This window comes from Pelophylax lessonae, assembly GCF_965119305.1.
Source record: "Pelophylax lessonae genome assembly, chromosome: 1".
Taxonomy (NCBI): domain Eukaryota; kingdom Metazoa; phylum Chordata; class Amphibia; order Anura; family Ranidae; genus Pelophylax; species Pelophylax lessonae.
In genome coordinates this window covers 652,860,961-652,880,792 of record NC_138768.1, presented here as the reverse complement: position 1 = coordinate 652,880,792, position 19,832 = coordinate 652,860,961, and the positions used below count along the sequence as shown (strand labels likewise).

General features: G+C 41.1%; 1 protein-coding gene across 2 annotated transcripts in view; it reads left to right on the top strand.

Annotated features, from left to right (window-relative positions):
• CLGN (calmegin) overlaps positions 1 to 19,832 on the top strand; it is a 105,863-nt gene that overhangs the window by 36,259 nt on the left and 49,772 nt on the right. For both annotated transcript variants that reach the window (XM_082243528.1, XM_082243529.1), the window contains exons 4-7: positions 922 to 980; positions 7,361 to 7,502; positions 15,594 to 15,675; positions 17,806 to 17,998. In XM_082243528.1, the coding sequence (XP_082099654.1) occupies positions 922 to 980; positions 7,361 to 7,502; positions 15,594 to 15,675; positions 17,806 to 17,998 (476 nt within the window). The remainder of the gene's footprint in view (positions 1 to 921; positions 981 to 7,360; positions 7,503 to 15,593; positions 15,676 to 17,805; positions 17,999 to 19,832) is intronic.

The window sequence follows — 19,832 nt, the reverse complement described above, 5'->3', positions numbered from 1 at the left end:
GACCAGATTAATCCCCGGTAGATGCGACCCCCAACGTTTAGGAAGGTCGATATTTGCATATATCATCCATCCATACACTGGAAATCCTTTCACATCTGTTACACAGAATGTCCAAAAAACAAAATTATTTTTCATAGATCAATACTGTTTTAATAAAATTGAGCTATAAACAGATAAGAGACCTACATATTAAAAGTGCTTGAGTAGCACTACAGTTTAACAAGCATCATAATAAAGCACCTGGGTGGCCACTGGTGCAATATATCAAAATCAGGGAGATCACTGCAATCCTCACCCCTCCAGTAGCAGATACATGAATTGGGTGCAAGCATTGACACTTTCAATGCTGCACCACAAAGAAATATTATGGGGTGTCGGTGACACCCTTTTTGAAATCCCCAGTATTTATTTCAATCTGCACTGTCAACAATAGTTACTTATTCTTTCAGATGGTAATTTAATACAATTTTCAACCCTTTACGCATGGCCCTGTCAGCCTACTTAAGCTGCTGGTGACGGGTCCCCCACCAATCAGATCATCTTTTGATGGTAGTCCTGGAGGGATTAATCCCTGACCCGGAGCCTGTGAAAAATGAATACAATTTATTCAATGCATATATTAGTACTTTACAGTTAAACTGAGTTTTTATATGACAGGATCTGTATAACTACTATACTGTTCTTTATAATGAGCAACAATATAAGTAATTTACCAGACCTGGACCTTTAGTATGAAAAATCTGCCATGTGCCAATAGGGATGCTGTTTATATACTCTGGAAAGGTTTTAGATTCCATGTGTTCCCTAGCCTAACGCAGTTCTGTAATTTGTACAATTATGGGGTCCTGTTTTATACATTTTTGAGTTAAAAATTAAAGTAGGCATAGGTTATTAATTATTTGTGTTACTTTTTTATTCCAGGTGGGTGCATTCTAGAACAATGAAGGAAGATGCTGATGAAGACATTGCCAAATATGATGGTAAGAAATATGTATTATAACATACAGTGCCCCGAAAAAGTATTCATACCCCTTGAAATTTTCCACATTTTGTCATGTTACAATCAAAATTGTAAATGTATTTTATTTGTATTTTATGTGATAGACCAACACAAAGTGGCACATAATTTTGAAGTGGAAGGAAAATTCAAAATGAAAAGTGTGGCATGCATTTGTATTCAGCCCCCTTTACTCTGGTACCCTAACTAAAATCTAGTGGAACCAATTGCCTTCAGAAGTCACCTAATTAGTAAATAGAGTCTGCCTGTGTTTAATTTAATCTCAGTTTAAATACAGCTGTTCTGTAAAGCCCTCAGAGGTTTGTCAGAAAACCTTAGTGAACAAGCAGCATAATGAAGGCCAAGGGACACTCCAGACAGATCAGGGATAAAGTTGTAGAGAAGTTTAAAGTAGGGTTAGGTTAAAAAAAAATATCCCAAGCTTTGAACATCTGACAGAGCACTGTTCAATCCATGATCCAAAAATAGAAAGAGTATGGCACAACTGCAAACCTACCAAGACATGGCCGTCCACCTAAACTGACAGGCTGGGCAAGGAGAGCATTAATCAAAGAAGCGGTCAACTCTGTTAACTCTGGAGGAGCTGCAGAGATTCACAGCTCAGGGGGGAGAATCTGTCCACAGGACAACTATTAGTCATGCACTTTACAATTCTGGCTTTTATGGAAGAGTGGCAAAAAGAAAGCCATTGTTGAAAGAAAGCCATAAGAAGTCCCGTTTGCAGTTTGGGGGAAGCCATGTGGGGGAAAAGGAAACATGTGGAAGAAGGTGCTCTGGTCAGATGAGACCAAAATTAAACTTTTTGGCCTAAAAGCAAAACGCTATGTGTGGCGGAAAACTAACACTGCACATCACCCTGAACACATCATCCCACTGTGAAACATGGTGGTGGCAGAATCATGTTGTTGGGATGATTTTTTTCAGCAGGGACAGGGAAGCTGGTCAGAGTTGATGGGAAGATGGATGGAGCCAAATGCAGGGCAATCTTAGAAGAAACCTGTTAGAGTCTGCAAAAGACTTGAGACTGGGGCAGAGGTTATCCTTCCAGCAGGACAACGACCCTAAACATAGAGCCAGCGCTACAAAGGAATGGTTTAGATCAAAGCATATACATGTGTTAAAATGGCCCAGTCAAAGTCATCACCTAAATCCAAATGAGAATCTCTGGCATGACTTGAAAATTGCTGTTCACAGACGTTCTCCATCCAGTCTGACAGGGTTTGAGCTATTTTGCAAAAAAGAATGGGCAAAAATGTCACTCTCTAGATATGCAAAGCTGGTAGAGACATCCCCAAAAATACTTACAGCTGCAATTGCAGCGAAAGGTGGTTGTACAAAGTACTGACTCAAAGTATTAGGCTGAATACAAATGCACGCCACAATTTTCAGATATTTATTTGTAAAAATATTTTGAAAACCATTTATCATTTTTCTTCCACTTAACACTTATGTGCCACATTGTGTTGGTCTATCACAGTTATGGCGAACCTTGGCACTCCAGATGTTTTGGAACTACATTTCCCATGATGCTCATGCATTCTGCAGTGTATTGCAGCAGCATGGGAAATGTAGTACCAAAACATCTGGGGTGCCAAGGTTCGCCATCACTGGTCTATCACATAAAATCCCAATAAAATACATTTAAGTTTTTGGTTGTAACATGACAAAATGTAGAACATTTCAAGGGATATGAATACTTTTTCAAGGCACTGTAATAATATATACATACACCGATCAGCTCCAACATTATGATCACTGATAGGTAAAGTGAATAACATTGATTGTCTATATGTTGTAGTCTTATAAAAGCAGTAATTTAGACACCCATGTGAAAATAGCTTCATGCAACTTCAGTTAGGGTTGTCACCAAGTTAGTAAAAATCTTACCAATGCTATAATGCTAATAAAAGGGAAACAATCAGAAGGCCAGACCCTTACAGTTATGCCTCCTACATCTGATCAGATAATCGTACGAAAAAATTGCTTTCGAATTGATCGCACGATAATCTGACCGTATATCTTTGTTAATACTGATGATACACAGCAGACGCAGATCTTTAATAGTATGTAAGTCCATCAATATAGCATATTCTGTAAAAATAACTGCTCTAACAAGTAGCCAGTCAGTATAACCTGGAAAAAAAATAACAATACAGATTGTTGATGAGAGGTCCTTGAAAATTATATGTAATATCCGGGATTTTAAAATCAAAGGCCATGCATCTGGCATATACTGTACTATACTTCTGGTTTAATTAACACACACATTAATTTTGCAGCTTGCGGTAATTAGATATAATATACATAACTGTTGTCTGGTTTGTGGCTGTGGCCTCATACACATGGACACATACCAGCTTCTGAGTGCTGAGGTAAAAAAGTCAGTGCTTTATGGCACCCAAGAAGCTGCAGGTGCTGCGCCCACCCTCCAGTACAAGTGAATGACTGTACACGGCCGCGCTTGGATAAACGCAGATGGCTTATGCATTGCCATTTACCTGCATCTGCACGTACAGCGCTTTTCCCCAAATGTATCACCTATGTGTTTATTAAAAAGTGCCATACACGCATGCGTGAGGCCTTTAGCGGTTATTTGAGCATGACCATGTACAGCCATTCACTTGTATTGGTGGCTGTACATGGCACATGAAGCTCCCAGGGTGCCAGATTGCGCTAGGGATTTTACTCCTCAGCATACAGTTCCTGCTAAGCTTCAGTGTGCATGAGGCTATAATATACAGCGTAGAGAGGCATCTCTCTTGGTGTCAGGGGGCTGGAGTACGTGTGTATATTTTCTCTGTACAAAGGATACAGATAAATGTACTGTAGAACGTCTGACAGGGAAAGGGGAGTAGGCTTACAATTGAAGTTTAAAGTTCACTTTACAAGTACAATCTAACCATACAAGCTTTGGTTAACTTTAAATTTACCAAAATGATGTAATATTACATAACCCCTAATTTTTTGAGATGGGAACGAGGAACACCTATTAGCAAATGTATGTAGGCATAGGACACTCCCCCTGCTACACCCCTTAAAGGAGAATTATACAAAAAAAAATTATTAGTTAAACCCACAAGTGCATCTTTTTTTTACCACTACTTTTCCTTTACTGGATTTTGAATTTTATAAATGCAGCAATTTAGAAATTGGATGAAAGGTTTAACATTGGGAAACACTTTTTGAAAGATAAATAGTGCATTTTATGTACAGCTATATAAATCAGACCAAAATGAGGACGAAATGAGGAAGAAAGAGGGACAGTCCGTCGAAATCAGGCACAGTTGGGAGCTATGATAGTAGGACGTAGAAAAGCTATCCAATAAATCTGTATCCAATCAGGTAGGCTTTTGCACTACATAGTTATTGGTAGATCTATAGGAGATCGTACAGTAACGTGTGTGATGAGCTTTACACGGAGTACAGGAGGAGGGATGCACATGCTGCAATTGATGCAGAAATGTATAATCTCTTTTTTTGCAAATGTGTTTCTGCAAAGTTTTTTTACTTTTCTCCATAACATCTTGCTGCTGAAATAATATAATTACAATATTATAATGGTTATAAGGGATGCATATATGTTTCATGTAGTTAAACACTTGCACATCCTGCTAAATAACAGGCTGCTACAATAACCCCTATGAATGTCTTGCTGCAGAATTACATTTATATCTTACTATAGCAACACTGCAAAACAAATCCTGTCATGGTAACACATGCTAACAATGCATGCTACTCTTGTGCTGTATTGAAATAATGTTCATCTTTATATATATATATACATACATACACACACACACACACACACACACACACACACAGTGTATATATTTATATATATATATATATATATATATTTTTTTTTTAAGATTTGTCTATAAATACTTTCATATTGCAGCCGAGAATGCCCTGAGGTTAGGTAAATCTCAGGTGGCAAATATACATATATAAAAAGCACACCACCAAACATAATGGTGTCTGTCATTAACTAATCACACATGTACTATACCCCAAGGAGAGTCTGTTTCACATAAACGTGCAGCATATTTATAAAAGGATAATTGCCTGTACGCTGCTTTATTCAAGTCCTGCTTTTACAACAACTCAACTCCAGTAAATGCTGTATCTACTTTAAAAAGGAATTCCAGGTATGAATATTTTATACATCGTTATATTTATTTAACTTGGACCAATGTAACCATATGTGTACCATACCTGGATAATGATGCCCCTGGAAGCTGAAAATAGCTGAAGTAGAAATTGCTACTCCAGTGACCTCCACTTGCTTCCGGGTCTAGTGACAAGCAGCTGTCTTAAGGCACTGAGAAAAGAGGAGGTCGGCCGCTCAGCAAAGGCGTCATTTGGGGACTGCTTTCCGAATGAATGAATGCAAAATGTTCCCTGATTGGGTGAGATAGAGAGTGTGCCATCACCACCCTTCCTCTCCACCATGTCTAATTAGAGAACACTTTGCATTTATTCAGAGAGTGTAAAATCTTCTGTGAATGACACCCATCCTGAGCGCTCAACCTCCTGTGATCAGAATGCAGCAGGTCAGCCACTCGGTGCAGAACCCAAAAGCCATGGAGATCATTGGAGTAGCAGTGTCTACTTCAGTGATTTCCAGCTTCTAGAGCATGGGTGTCCAACCTTTTGGCTTCTCTGGGCCGCATTGAGTGTAGAGAATTTTTCTCGGGCCGCATATAAAATATATACTATAGTTAAGGTATATAAGTAATAAATCGCCGCCACGCCCTTCCCGCGCCGCCGTGCCCCCCGCACTAATTTAACACAACTAGAGGATGATAAAATTAAATGGAATCAGTATACGGAGCTTTACTTCTTCTGAGAGATAATAAAGGAACACTCTAACCACCATGACCACTTCAGTGGTTTGAAGTGGTCATGGTGGTAGGAGTCAGAAACACTGCACATGCTCCCCTCCCCTCTGAGGCAGCCTCTGCCTATCGTTAGTTGGAAGCTGCTGTGGCCATGCCCCCAACCTGACTTCCTTCCTCCCCAGCAAAAAAAAAGTTATCAAGGGGCAGTGGGCCGCATTGCCTGCGGTTCCGGGGCGCAGGTTGGACATGCCTGTTCTAGAGGCATCGGCCAGGTATGGTATGAACATAGTTACATTGGTCTTAGCTGAACAAATGTAACTATATAAAAATATCCATACCTGGAATTCATCTTTACATAGCTGGTACATAACAGCCACAGATCAGAGGTGAGCTATATCAAACCAAGGTATGTAGGCCCATCATTCTAAATGTGTATTTTAAATCATAAATCTAATTTAAATGGCATTATAGTATTTTACAGTTTTGGTCTTTTAATAGACATTTAAATTAAAATGTATGTACACACCCCAAAAAATGATATATATGAGATGACCAATCTATAGATGTGGTGGCTGCATTGCTAATCTCACTCACTATACTTTATCCATAGAGGTTGTCACATTATGCTGCCCAAAGATATGAATTACAAACACATAATTTTTTTTCTTCTCCATAACATGGGCCGGTGAGGTTGTTTTTTTTCCTCTTTTTTTTTTAATTCTTTATTTAGAGAGACAAAAAATAATACAAGCAATCACATTCCTTAATACACAAAAAATCCCACTTATCCAAAGGTGAGGTAGTCTGTAGTATACAGAAGGTAGCTTGGAAGGAAGATAGATTTGTTTGTTATTTAAGTGTATTTCACAGCAAGTGACAAGGACACTGTATTTCTGGAAAAATCAACAGCATTTTCTATACTTGTGGAAAATGTTTTAAATAAAGCCAACTCATCTAGGGACTTGTAAGCTGAAAAAAGTTTAATTTTTGTTATTGGGTTAAGATATTCTTTAAAGAGTCAGTGGTTTTTTTGTTGGAATTAAAGGTCAGTGGCTACAAATAGCTGCTAACTTTTACAAATAAGGTACAGGCAGGCGGCAAGTGGTTAAAGTAGAACTATAAGCAAAAGGTTTTTTTGGGGATACAGTGAGGAAAGGTTATAACCTCTGTCAGGTTTTTTTTTTGCCATCTGTGTCCCATTGGGGAGATTTCCCTTCACTTCCTGTCCCATAGTATAGTACAATGGTAAACAGGACAAATAGAGAGGGTCCAGCTTCCTAATAGGAACACAGGTTCTCTGTTTATCCTGGTGACCATTGTAATTAGGACAAATAAGAACTGGAAATTTTATTTTTGATGGAAGGTGAAGTAAAATCATCAAGTGGGATTTCTATTCACTTTGGAAAGACTTCTTCATACTTCCTTATGTGCATCCAGGACAGAACAGAACATTTAACCATTCCAGGTATTTTAATCCATGCTAGTCATTTTTCTTTTTTAGGTGAGTGGAAAGTGGAAGAGCTAAAAGAAAACAAGCTGTCTGGAGATTTAGGCCTTGTCCTGAAGTCCACAGCCAGACACCATGCCATTTCATCCAAGCTCAAGAAGCCTTTCGTCTTCGAAGACAAACCTCTGATTGTCCAGTAAGTGTCCTCTCTCTTTCCTCTGTGTAGTAAATTCCCATGTGTATCTTTTACTGTTTGCATCACAATGTTTGTTCACTTAAAATGCTGCCATTATATACCCCACCAGGCTATAAAAATAAAATAGACAAGTGCAGGCAGAAAAAGACCAAAAGTACCAAGTCTTCTCCCTGTTTTTAACATTTTGTTTTTACTTTTGCTTGAGTATAGACCTATTTTTATTCTAAGCATATTTCAGTGAAAGCATAACTATTCCCAGTAAACATTTTTTTCCCTTTTATAGTTGTAATAATAATAATACTGTAATTTATAGCTTTTAATATAGTTTTGTATGATATGGCTTTAATATATTTGTTGAAATATATTAAAATAAGATACTATATACTTACAGTGTTAGATCCTTCAGGACTCCATAGTTCACATTAAGTTAGGCTATGTGCAAAGTACATTGAGTGTAATTAATCAAAACTGGAGCAGCTAGAACCTGGAGAAGTTGTGCATCAGCTTCTATCTTTTCATTTTCAAAGCCTAAAGTGGTTGTAAAGCTTCATTTTTTTAAAAAAATAACAAACATGCATATACATACCTGCTCTGTGCAGTGGCTTTTCACAGAGCAGCCTGATCCTCTACTTCTGGGGTCCCCGCCGGTGCTCCAGGCTCTTCATTGGGTGCCCCCACAGAAAGATGCTTTTCATAGGGGCACCCGTGCTTCTCGCTTGCTCCCCAGTCCTGGTGCTGTGTTCATTGACACAGACCGCAAAACTTGGCCCCACCCCCACTCCCGAGTCACTGAATTTGATTGACAGCAGTGAGAGCCAATTGCTCCCGCTGCTATCAGTCTTTCCAATGAGGAGAGAGACAGCGGCGGAAACTGCTGCGCTTGTGCACATCGCTGGATCAGATGGGCTTAGGTAAGGAAAAAAGGGGAGTTTGGGGGGCAGCTGCATCCTGAGAAAGTTTTTCACCTTATGTCACAGTACTAGTGGTGTGAGTCCACAGGTGAGCAGGTGACACGGGATCCCCCAGGGCGTGGAATCTAAGGGCCAGCCAGTGTTCTGCCAAGGACCTCCTCACAGAAGTTTGGATTTAGCTGTATGTGGACCCCAGGTCATGACCCCCAGGTTCACCCTGCTCGTGATGAGAGTACCTAAAGCCACAGTGCAGGCATGGATGGATGAATGGAGCAAAAGGAGAGCTAGATAACGATCCAAGGTCAGGGCGGGCAGCAGACAAACGTAATCAGAAGAACTAGCCAAGTCGGTACACAAGAGATCAGTCTACAAGAAGTCAGGTTAGAAATGATTGCACGGAATGTGCTCAGGAATAAGTGTTGCTCAAGCAACCAGAAACTGGTCTGAGGGGGATTTAAATAGGGTGACAGGTTGGAGGCTAGACAGGAAGTAACAGGTAGGAAGGTATATTAACCATCAGGGGAAGTGGGCGACACCCATAGCTGCTAAGTCAGTGCAGCAAGAGCAGAGCACAAGCTTGTAGAACCAAAGGTGCCAGCAGACCTACAGCAGCAAAAGGTAAAAAATGTATGCAAACAGTAAGACACAGATCAGCTCCGCAGCTGATCTGTAACTCCTTAATGCATAGAATGCAGTAACATTTGTTTATCAATCAATACAGTAAAATGTATGTATATGCAGTAAAACATGCTTGTTATACTTACTGCATAAACCTAAGGGGTTTATCCTTTGCATTGTGTAGATTGGCTGTTTGAACCTGTCTCTCTGATCCTCCTCTTCTTCCACTGTTTTCAAAAAATAACCTGATATTTACAGAGCCAGGGGACGAGCTGCACATGCTCAGTTTGGTGTGTATTGCTAGAGAGTTTTTTTTTTTTTCTTGGGAGAGTGCATGTGATCAGCCCAGGGCCAATCAGCACTGTCCAGACAGAGGATCAGGGGATAATGAAAACTCCTCCTACAAGCTTTACTAGGAACTGATAGAAGTCACAAGACTGCTATATACTGCTGATGAGAAAAGGTATTTATCAGTTTATATTTACTAAAATAATTGCATTTCCATGTTTGGTGTACTGTGGGAGACCAGATATAGTGAATGCAGGTTCTGGGTTTAGTAACACTTTAAGTCGAAAAACCTTAAGGCTTTAGAACCACTTTAAAGCAAAACTTTACCCATAACAACGCGATAGAAAAGAATGTTCTTTAGCAAGGAACATACATTCAACATTAATAATTATGCTACCAAGTTAGTGTGTGCTGTAAATTGCCTCCAGCATTGCTCCTGTTTCTTCTCGCTGGAGGCTGACATTTTTCTGAAGCCCAGAGCCTCTAAGCAGCAGTACATTCTTATGCTGTCAACAGATAAGCCTCGACATTTTTATCAGTGCCTAAAAATAGGGAGCAACTGAGCATGTGCAGAGCAGGGTGAGACCGTGTTAAACTAGATTTAAAACAGTACAGACACTTTCTTTTAATGTTTATATATACCTGCAAAAGGGGCCAGCCTGAAGTGATCTAGCAAGACTTAATTTTCTGACTAAAGTTCCACTTTAACTGATCAAGCTGAAGATAGAAGCTGATTGGTTGTCTTGCACAGCTGCTTTAGATTCCGTCTGCTTCAGTTTTGATAAATCCCCATATTAACCTTTATCTACAGAGAACAACAGCTTAACAACATTTAACTGCTACAAGCTTATATTTGGCTTTTGGAGGTTAATGCACGTCATTGCATTCTACACTATATAATATGATAAAAGCCTGAGTGTAATTACAGTTATTAAAAAAAGTGGACTGCCAGGTTTAATGTTTGCAAACCCACAAAAATTAGCTCTTAGTTTTTCCCTTTTGATCAGTTAAATATACAGTTGAAACTGTTTTGCTACATTTCTTCTATAAGGCCTGGTTCACACTATTGCAGGTGCGATAATCGTACCCGTTTCCACGCCTGCAACCACCTGCAGCCAAAACACGCTGCTCTTTTTAAACAAAATTAATGTGCTGCGTTTACATTCGCTTTAAGGAGCTCCTAAATGGTAAGCCCTTTGCCATCCAAACAAAATGTATCTTCTACTAATCTGCCAGAGAAAATTGAAATCTAAGCAGTTGTTAGTTACTTCGAATTGCACATTAGCAGTATTAGAGATGGGCCGATCACTCCCCAGTTCGGTTTGCGCCAGAACTCTAAAACATTGTATAAATTACAACCTGAACGGCAAGCCCCACTGAGGTCTATGGGAAAAATCAAAAGTCCCCATTTTGAAGGCTTATATGCAGGGTATTAACCATAAAAATGAATAGGGGCCCGGCTACTGCCCTGAGGGACATGTACCAATGCCAAAAAACTTTTAAAAATGATAGTTTAAGGAGCGGGGATTTGAATGATGATTAAAGTGAAACAATAAAAATGAAAAATTCCTTTAAATATAGTGCCAGGGGGTCCCCTTAGTCTTCCTGTAAAGAGGTGCATCTGTACCATGTAAAAAACCTGCTGCAGCAAAACTCACATTTGTAAAAAAAAAAAAAAAATGACATTAAAGCCGGCCAAACATGGGTCGAATTCCAAACGGATTTTCTTTCAAAAATCCAAAATTTCGTGCGTTTTGTGATCTGTTGGGGCCACCATTGATTTTGACCGACCAGGCCTTCAATTTCACCTCATGTTGCTACAGAAAATAATTTATGTGGCTGGCAATCTACTTTTCTTTCCAGGACATAGCTCATGCACATTTCTTTTTTGATTATATTTCTCGCACGCTTCTCTCATCATTGATTAGAAATGTGTTTGTTTTCCAAAAATTTCCAACATGCCTTATCACTCAAATTTGATGGCTGCATGAAAATCGGCTGTTGCTGCAACCCACTAATGGTGCAAAATGTGAATGAATGAAGTATTTTAATAAGAAAATTATTTTGGAATTCGACCCATGTTTGGCCTGCTTTAAATTGATTTATCCTGCAAGCTTTCTTTATTTTCTAAACAATAGCTTGGAGAGCCAGTCTGTATGATGAGGCCACAATTTAGTGCACTCAGAACAAGATTAGAGATTGTTTTGGATAAATTCTGGTGTCTCTTTGGCAGACTTTGGATGGAAATAACGCATTTTTGCATCACAGTAGGCAAGCCTTATGTGAAGAAGCCACATTATACTACACTCAGACCAAGATTAACAATTTTCTTTTAGATAAAGCCTGGTGTCTCTTTCACAAACTTTGCATAGAAGTAATAGGTGCGGAAAAATTGGTCTTTGGGTGTTGGTGGTGCCTTCACACTGTAACCCTATAGAGGTACTCTTGATGAAAGCAAGAATTGGCCTTGCTGTAAAAAAATGTACATTTGATGCCCCTGTCAAACAGTTGCAGAAAAATTGGTCTTTGGGTGTGGGTGGTGCCTTGACCCTATAACCTTCTAGAGGTATTCTTCATTAAAGCAAGACTTGGCCTTGCTGTGAGAAAAATTAAATTTGATGCCCTGTCAAACAGCTGTGGAAAAATTGGGCTTTGGGTGTTGGTGGTGTCTTCATCCCATAACCTTCTAGAAGTACTTTTGATGAAAGTAAGAATTGGCCTTGGTGTAAAAAAATTCAATTTGTTGCACCTGTCAAACAGGTGTAGAAAAATTGGTCCTTGTGTGTTAATTGTGCCTATGAAACCTATACCAAAAAATGTAATCAAGATAAAACCAAAACACACAAAGCTAGGCAGCCAACACAGTCTTGCAGAGATTTGAGATCCCAATAACACCTAATCAGCGACATCGGCATTAGGGACTTGATAGCTGCTGCTAATCCAGGTCTGATTCATTTTGACAAATGTCAGCCGGTCAACTGAGTCTGTGAACAGACACGCTCTTTTATCTGTCACAAAACCTCCGGCAGCACTAAATTCTAGTTCGGAAAGCATGCCCTGTCCATAATGCCAGCAGGAACACAAGAGGCATTGTGTCACTGATGCCTGCATTGTCACGCCTCTTCAAATGGTACAGTGCATGCATCCTTTATCAGTAGCCATTGGTGTGGGGAAGATCATTAGCAGACCTTGCAAATCTGGGTACCTGTTTAAGAAATGTTGCACCACCAAATTGAGGACATGTGCCAGGCATGGCACTTGTGTCAACTTTCCCTGTCAAAGGGCGGACAGAAGGTTTGTGCCATTATTGCACACCACCATTCCTTGCTCAAGCTTCCATGGTGTGAACCACCTCTGGGTCTACCCCTGCAGAGCTGAAAGAATCTCTTCTCTGGAGTGGCTCCTGTCCCATAGACAGACCAGCTGTAACAATCCTACAGGCTCACCTGAGTCAGAGGACTGCTGGCCGGAGGTAGGAGTGGAGCCCAGTGGCAAGGACCGCAGGCCGGTAGTAGGTGCAGGAAGTCTGGCAGAGGCGTGGTCAGACAATCCGGGTTGGCTACTGTGGTAGCAGTGCTGGATACCGGATGGACACCAGGTAGTACTCTGATGAGGACACGGGTTCACCTGAGGTGCGGAAACTAAGTGCTGGCTGGTTTTCACTAGAGCCCCTGATGGTGGGGAAAGACTGCGCTGCAAGCTAACACCAGGTCGCGGTCCCTAGGATCACCCAGCCAGGCAGAGTGCAGGTTTGGTCCGGAGGTGGAGGAGCCGACAAGGGATAACCAGATAGAAGTCAGATGAGCCAAAGGTCGGGGCGGGCAGCAGTAAGCGTGGTCAGACAATCCGGATCGGCAACGGAGGTAGCAGTTCAGTAGGTAGGGACAAAGCAGAAGAGTAGTCGGTAGTCAATTCCTGGTCAGCAGTGGATTTGTGGTAGTAGACAAGAGCAGAGGGGTAAGGAGAAGCTTGATCAAGGCTCAGGAGCTCATAATCAGCAAGCTTGAGTGCAAGGGGCTGGACTTATATAGGGAAGTACCAGGTGTGGGGAATCAAAGGTGATGAGCAAGGCTTGGCAAGAATAAGGTTGAAATAATAGGCTTCAGGGAGGAATGTCCAGAGAGGAATGTCCAGAGAGGAATGTCCAGAGAGGATGGTAGCCTAGTAAGCAGGGCTACCGCCTGGGATTTTGCTGGTCACGGGTTCGAATCCCGACACCAGCTGAAGCACTGCATGGCATCTTTTAGCCTGATTCATTGAATGGCCCCCTTAAACGCTTAGGGGGTACTGGTGGTTCATAGGATAATCCAGCAGAGGAGAGCATTGAGGAGAAAGAGGGGGGTAGATCTGACAGATCTCACATCATCACCACCAGCTGTATGGAAACGTGGCAGCAAAACCAGCTCCAGCACTGAGCCCTGTCCTGCATCCTTCCTAGATGCAAGCAGAGTTACCCAGTGTGCTGTGAAGGAAATATACCATCCCTGGCCATGCTTGCTGGACCACGTGTCAGCAGTAATGTGGACCATGCGGCTGACTGCCTTGCACAACAATGCTAAAACATTGCCTTCTATGTGATGGTACATAGCTGGAATGGCCTTATGTGCAAAGAAATAGCGATTGGGAACCTGCCATTGTGGTACAGCAGTACAGCACATTCTGCAAATTCACAGAAAGGGGCAGAATCCACCAGACGGAAAGGCAGGAGTTGTAAAGCCAGCAATTTGGACATGCTGGAATTTAGACGCTAGGCATGTGTGTGGCAGCAAGTGTATTTTTTTTCGCTGCAGCAGCTGGGGCAGAGAAATTTGCCTGCTATACTCTACCGCTGGTGGTGTGCTGCTGGCAGACATGTTTCAAGGACCTGTGACACCCTTTGCTAAACCATCATTCTTGTCAGTGGAGGCTGCTGAGAGGTCATGAAATATAGCTGGGGTAGACATGAAAGGTGAGGAGTGAGGAGGAGAAGAATTGTGTCCCTTTTGTGTGGGTTCAGGTGCTCCTGTCAACGGGCTGGGAGGGATGGGAGGTTAAATGCCTTGTCAAGCATGCGGTACCCAAATGGTTGGTGTTTTTGCGACACTTTATCTGCTTGCGGCAGAGATTGCAAATTGCAACAGTGCCCACCAGTGCCATCTATCAGTGACCACCAGAACTCCTAATCAGTGCCCATCGGTGCTGCCAATAAGTGCCTCATCACTGTCACTTATCAATGCTGCCTGTCAGTGCCACCTATCAGTGCCCATCAGGGCCATCTATCAGTGTCACCTATTAGTGCCACCTCTCCGTGCTGCCCATCAGTGCCACCTATGGCTGCAATCAATGCCACCCATCAGTGCAGCCTCATCCGTGCCTCCAGATCAGTGGCCATCAGTGCTGCCCTATCAGTGCCCATCAGTGCAGCCTCATTAGTGCCTATCAGTGCCCATTAGTGCAGCCTCATCAGCGCACATCAGTGAAGGAGAAAAATTACCTGTTTGCAAGATTTTATAACAAAATATAAAAAACTATTTGTTTTTTTTTTTCAAAATTTTTGGTCTTTTTTTGTTTGTTTAGCAAAAAAAAGAAAAAAAAACCCAGTGGTGATTCAATAACACCAAAAGAAAGCTCTATTTGTGTGAAAAAAAATGATAAAAATGTCATATTCGTACAGTGTTGCATGACCGCGCAATTGTCATTCAAAGTGTGACAGCGCTGAAAGCTGAAAATTGGCCTGATCAGGAAGGGGGTAAAAGTGCCTGATAAGCAAGTGGTTAAACACTGCACTACACTAACACACTACACTGACACTACACTATAATCACACACTATACTAACACAATAACACACTAGCTCGCCAGTATCAAACTGTCTATCTCCAACTTCACACTGCAAACTCTTCCTAGGGGAAGGAACCTTTTATAGTGTGGGGAGGGACTATGAGCACTGAGCCGTGATTTGAGAAAGTCATTATCACTTTGTGCAATCAGGGCTCTGACGGTGCTCTGTGCCCTGATTGGCAAGGCCTTGCACCCGACCAGCATTCAGGTGCAAGGCTTCTACCAATTAGGGGCCTAGAATGCACTGTGAAGCACGCAGTGCATTGTGGGGCGCTCGGTGGGCAAATATCCCGCCGAGCGGCATTCAAATTCGTGTGTTCAAACTTTTGCTCCGCCGGAACTGTTTGCCCAACACTACTCATTACTCTGCATTATACTATATGTCTTACTATACCCTGCATTATCATATGCAGAGTTATTTCTTGTTATCTGATTTCTATTTTATTTTTACCCAGGTATGAGGTGAATTTTCAGGACAGCATTGATTGTGGAGGGGCATATATCAAGCTCCTCTCCCATTCGAGCAGTTTGAATCTGGTGTGTGAGTTGATCTTCTTTTGTTTTAACAGATGTTTTTATTATTTATTCCAAATGTAAAGCTAAGAGTAGGGGGAAACACATCATCACACAACTTCTGACCATGGAAAATACTTGAAGTATCACAGCTTTTCAGGGATAGTGTTAAACCAGCACTCTGTAACCACTCCTCTCCAACTGCTCTAGATGGTAGATAGATGGATGTGCTGGGTCTGCCAAAATACAGATGGCCATACACTGATTGAATTTCGTCTTGTTCAGGATGATATTCGATCAGGGTGTAGGCATCCCTTGTCAACAGAAGTTGATTGTTTGATGGAAAACTTTTGTTGATCAGCAGTTGCTGATCAGTGTATTATGACAGCACCGGATCCCGCTGGCAGAATACAATGTCCCAGAGGGTGGCAAATTCCTCCATCCACCTTGTTTTTGTTGATGGAGGAATCAGCAAACTGAATGAAAGAAAACTGGTATATGGCTACTTTACTGTCCCATCTTGATGATCAGCCCCCTAAGTGTCTGTGGGTGGTAGGAAAGCTTTCTAATGTAGGTGGGCAGATCCAAGTTGAACTGCATAGACCAGCTTTCCAAAGGATGATAACACTTTCACATTTCAAAAGGTGAATGTTTTTTTGTCAAAAACTACTTGTCCAAGCTGGACCAATGTAACTTTATACAAATACCCATAACTAAATTTTTAATTTGAGGCTGCTTTCACATCTGAGTGTCATAGCGTTTGAACTTCAGGCTTTTTTTTATTAGCCTATAGAAAACAGTATCATCTGTGACATCACTTGTTGAGGTGGGGCAGTGACAGCTTAAAAATGCACTACAAAACACGCACTTTGCCCATTTTTGCATGCACCAATGCAATTTTATGGGATTTAAAGCACCCCAAAACACACCAATCTGTCCAAATCAAGTTGTAACAAATGTAGCCCAAAAACATTTTTGAACTTTGTTTTTGAGGGCTTTGACCTACAAAACGCTCAGGTGTGAATGGGGCCAGGTTAGGAATGAATGGGGCCAGGTTGGGGAGAACACAGGCAACACTACTGACTAATCTTTTGCTCTCTTTTGCCTTTTTTTGTGACCACAGCTTCCAGAGTTCAGTTCTTCTATAAAAAATTATTTGCATTGGATTGCTGCACTGTAGAATAACTACAATTTTTGGGAAAGTGGAAAATATTATTATTATTATTATACAGGATTTATAAAGCGCCAACAGTTTGCGCAGCGCTTTACAATGTGGGGGAATACAATACAGTTACATTACAATTCAATACAGGGGGAATCAGAGGGCCCTGCTCGTTAGAGCTTACAATCTAGAAGTAGCTTTAAAACAATTTTTAGGACAAATTTTTTTTTTTATTATGAAATGTTCATCTGCTTGTAGTAAAGCATTGTCACGCAGCGGCACAGAGTAGACGTAATAGCAATAGATTTGTTGTCTTTCAGCTGTATGTTGTTGTTCTATGTATGCAAAATTAATCTGCATAACGTACGTGCATTCTTATGATCTACCCATACATTTTATGGGGTAATGACTTTATTTCAGGAAACCTGATTGCTTGCGTCATAAAATAGATGCCTACCAGGGCCATCTTACCGAATGGGCATGCTGGGTGGTTGCCCAGGGGCCCCACTTGCCCGGGGGCCCCACCTGCCCAGTGGTCCAGCCCCAGCCATGCATTAGTCCCGATTCCCGTGTGCATCCCACCACTGAATTTAACAGGTGGTAAGGGCCTGTCGGCCCTGCGCTGCTGTCAGGCCACTTGGGCAGTGGAGGGGGAGCCCACAACTGCAGGAATGCCTTTCCGCCTCCACGGGAACAGGCACACACAGGACAGTAGAGTCAGACTCCCGTCTGTGTGTTCACCAGATCCAGCCGCTGAACTTGGAAGCTGTCATTAGTCTGGCTGTACCAATAAATATCGCCTTATTGATAATATGCAATCTTATTCTCGTGGGTGATTATATAGGCAGGGCCCCAGTGCAGTGCATTGCCCGGGGCCCTTTAATGCTCTTAAGATGGCACTGATGCCTACTACACTGTTTTGTTACATGAACTTACTCTTTTGGTTACTCTTCATTACATTTTTCTTTGATTTCACTTTTTGTCTTATACAGGAGGAATTCCACGACAGGACTCCATACACAATCATGTTTGGACCAGACAAATGTGGAGAAGATTATAAACTGCATTTCATCTTCAGGCATAAAAATCCAATAATTGGGGATTATGACGAAAAACATGCAAAGCGTCCTGATGTTGATCTGAAAAAGTTTTATACAGACAAGAAGACACATCTTTATACTTTGAGTATGTTTATTTCTGTATGGTTAACACTCTTCAGTAAAGTAGCAAGCTGCCCACAGTGCCTTGAAAAAGTATTATAACCTCTTGAAATTTTCCACATTTTGGCATTGTACAACCAAAAACGTAAACATATTTTATGTGATAGACCAACACAAAGTGGCACATCATTGTGAAGTGGAAAGAAAACGATAAATGGTTTTCAAATTTGTTTTCAAATTAATATCTGAAAAGTGTAGCATGCATTTAGTATTTAGCCCCTTTTACTCTGATACCCCTAACTAAAATCTAGTGGAACTAAATGCCTTCAGAAGTCACCTAATTATTAGAGTCCACCTGTGTGTAATTTAAAACCCTTGAAGACTAAGGCTGGCCATACATATTTAGTTTTTGTGTACAATTTTCTGTTAGATTTACCAAAAAAACATATAATATGATGTCAAAACTAAACACTTTCAATTGTATTCAATTAGGCAACTACTACATAGTTGAAGGTAAATCTAAAGAAAATTTTAAGAGAATTGTATAATGTATGGCCAGCCTAAGTCTTTTTCTGACTCTTGTTGCTTACAAGTTGATATCAGTATTTTTTGCTAGAATATTACTTAGAACCCCCAAGTACTATATATATATTTTTAGCAGAGACCCTAGAGAATAAAATGGCGGTCATTGCAATATTTTGTCAAACTGTATTTGCGCAGCGGCCTTTTAAATGCAATATTTTTGGAAAAAAATACACTTTCATGAATTAAAAAACAAAACAGTAAAGTTAGCCCAAATTTTTTATTCAATGTGTTACGCCGAGCATATAGATACCTAACACGTCATGCTTTAAAATTGAGCACATGGGGCGGTACCTCACATGTATGGTTTGAACACTGTTTACATTTGCGGGCGCAACTTACGTTTGCGTTCGCTTCTGTGCGTGCGCACACGGTGATGGGGCGCATTACATATTTTTTTTTTTATTCATTTTATTTTCGTTTTTTTATTTTGACACTGTCCCTTTACATTTTTTATTGATCACTTTTATTGCTGTTAACGTCCCTTGTGACAGCAATAGTCACATTTTAGGTATTTTTTTTGCAGGGATCTGGGGTCTATAAGACCCCAAATCCCTCCTTCGCACTTAAAAGCATTCAAAACACCGAGTCTGGCTGTTTTGAATGCTGCCATTTTTTTTAAATCTTGCACCTTTAAAGCTTCAATAAACCAGAAGTTATGTCATGACATAAATTCCGGGTTACTAGATCCGAGACCCAATCAAAGCCAGTTACAGGCGAGCCATCCCCTCCCGCTGCTTGTTATAACAGCCAAGTGGCTGATTAGCCACACTGGTTGTTATTACAAGGCTTCCCTGTCCTTGCTGAAGAAAAGCATCCTCACAACATAATGCTGCCACCACCATGTCTCACAAGGGTGATTGTTTGTCTAGGGTGATGTGCACTGTTCGTTTTCTGCCACACATAGCGTTTTGCTTTTAGGACAAAAAGTTCAATTTTGGTCTCATCTGACCAGAGCACCTTCCTTCCACATGTTTGCTGTGTCCCCCACATGGCTTCTCACAAACTGTAAATGGGACTTCTTATGACTTTCTTTCAACAATGGCTTTCTTATTGCCACTCTTCCATAAAGGCCAGATTTGTGGAGTGCACAACTAATATTTGTCCTGTGGACAGATTGTCCTACCTGTGCTGTGGATCTCTGCAGCTCCTCCAGAGTTACCATGGGGCTCTTGGCTGCTTCTCTGATTAATGCTCTCCTTGCCCAGCCTGTCAGTTTAGGTGGATGGCCATGTCTTGGTAGGTTTTTTTCATTGTGCCATACTCTTTCCATTTCC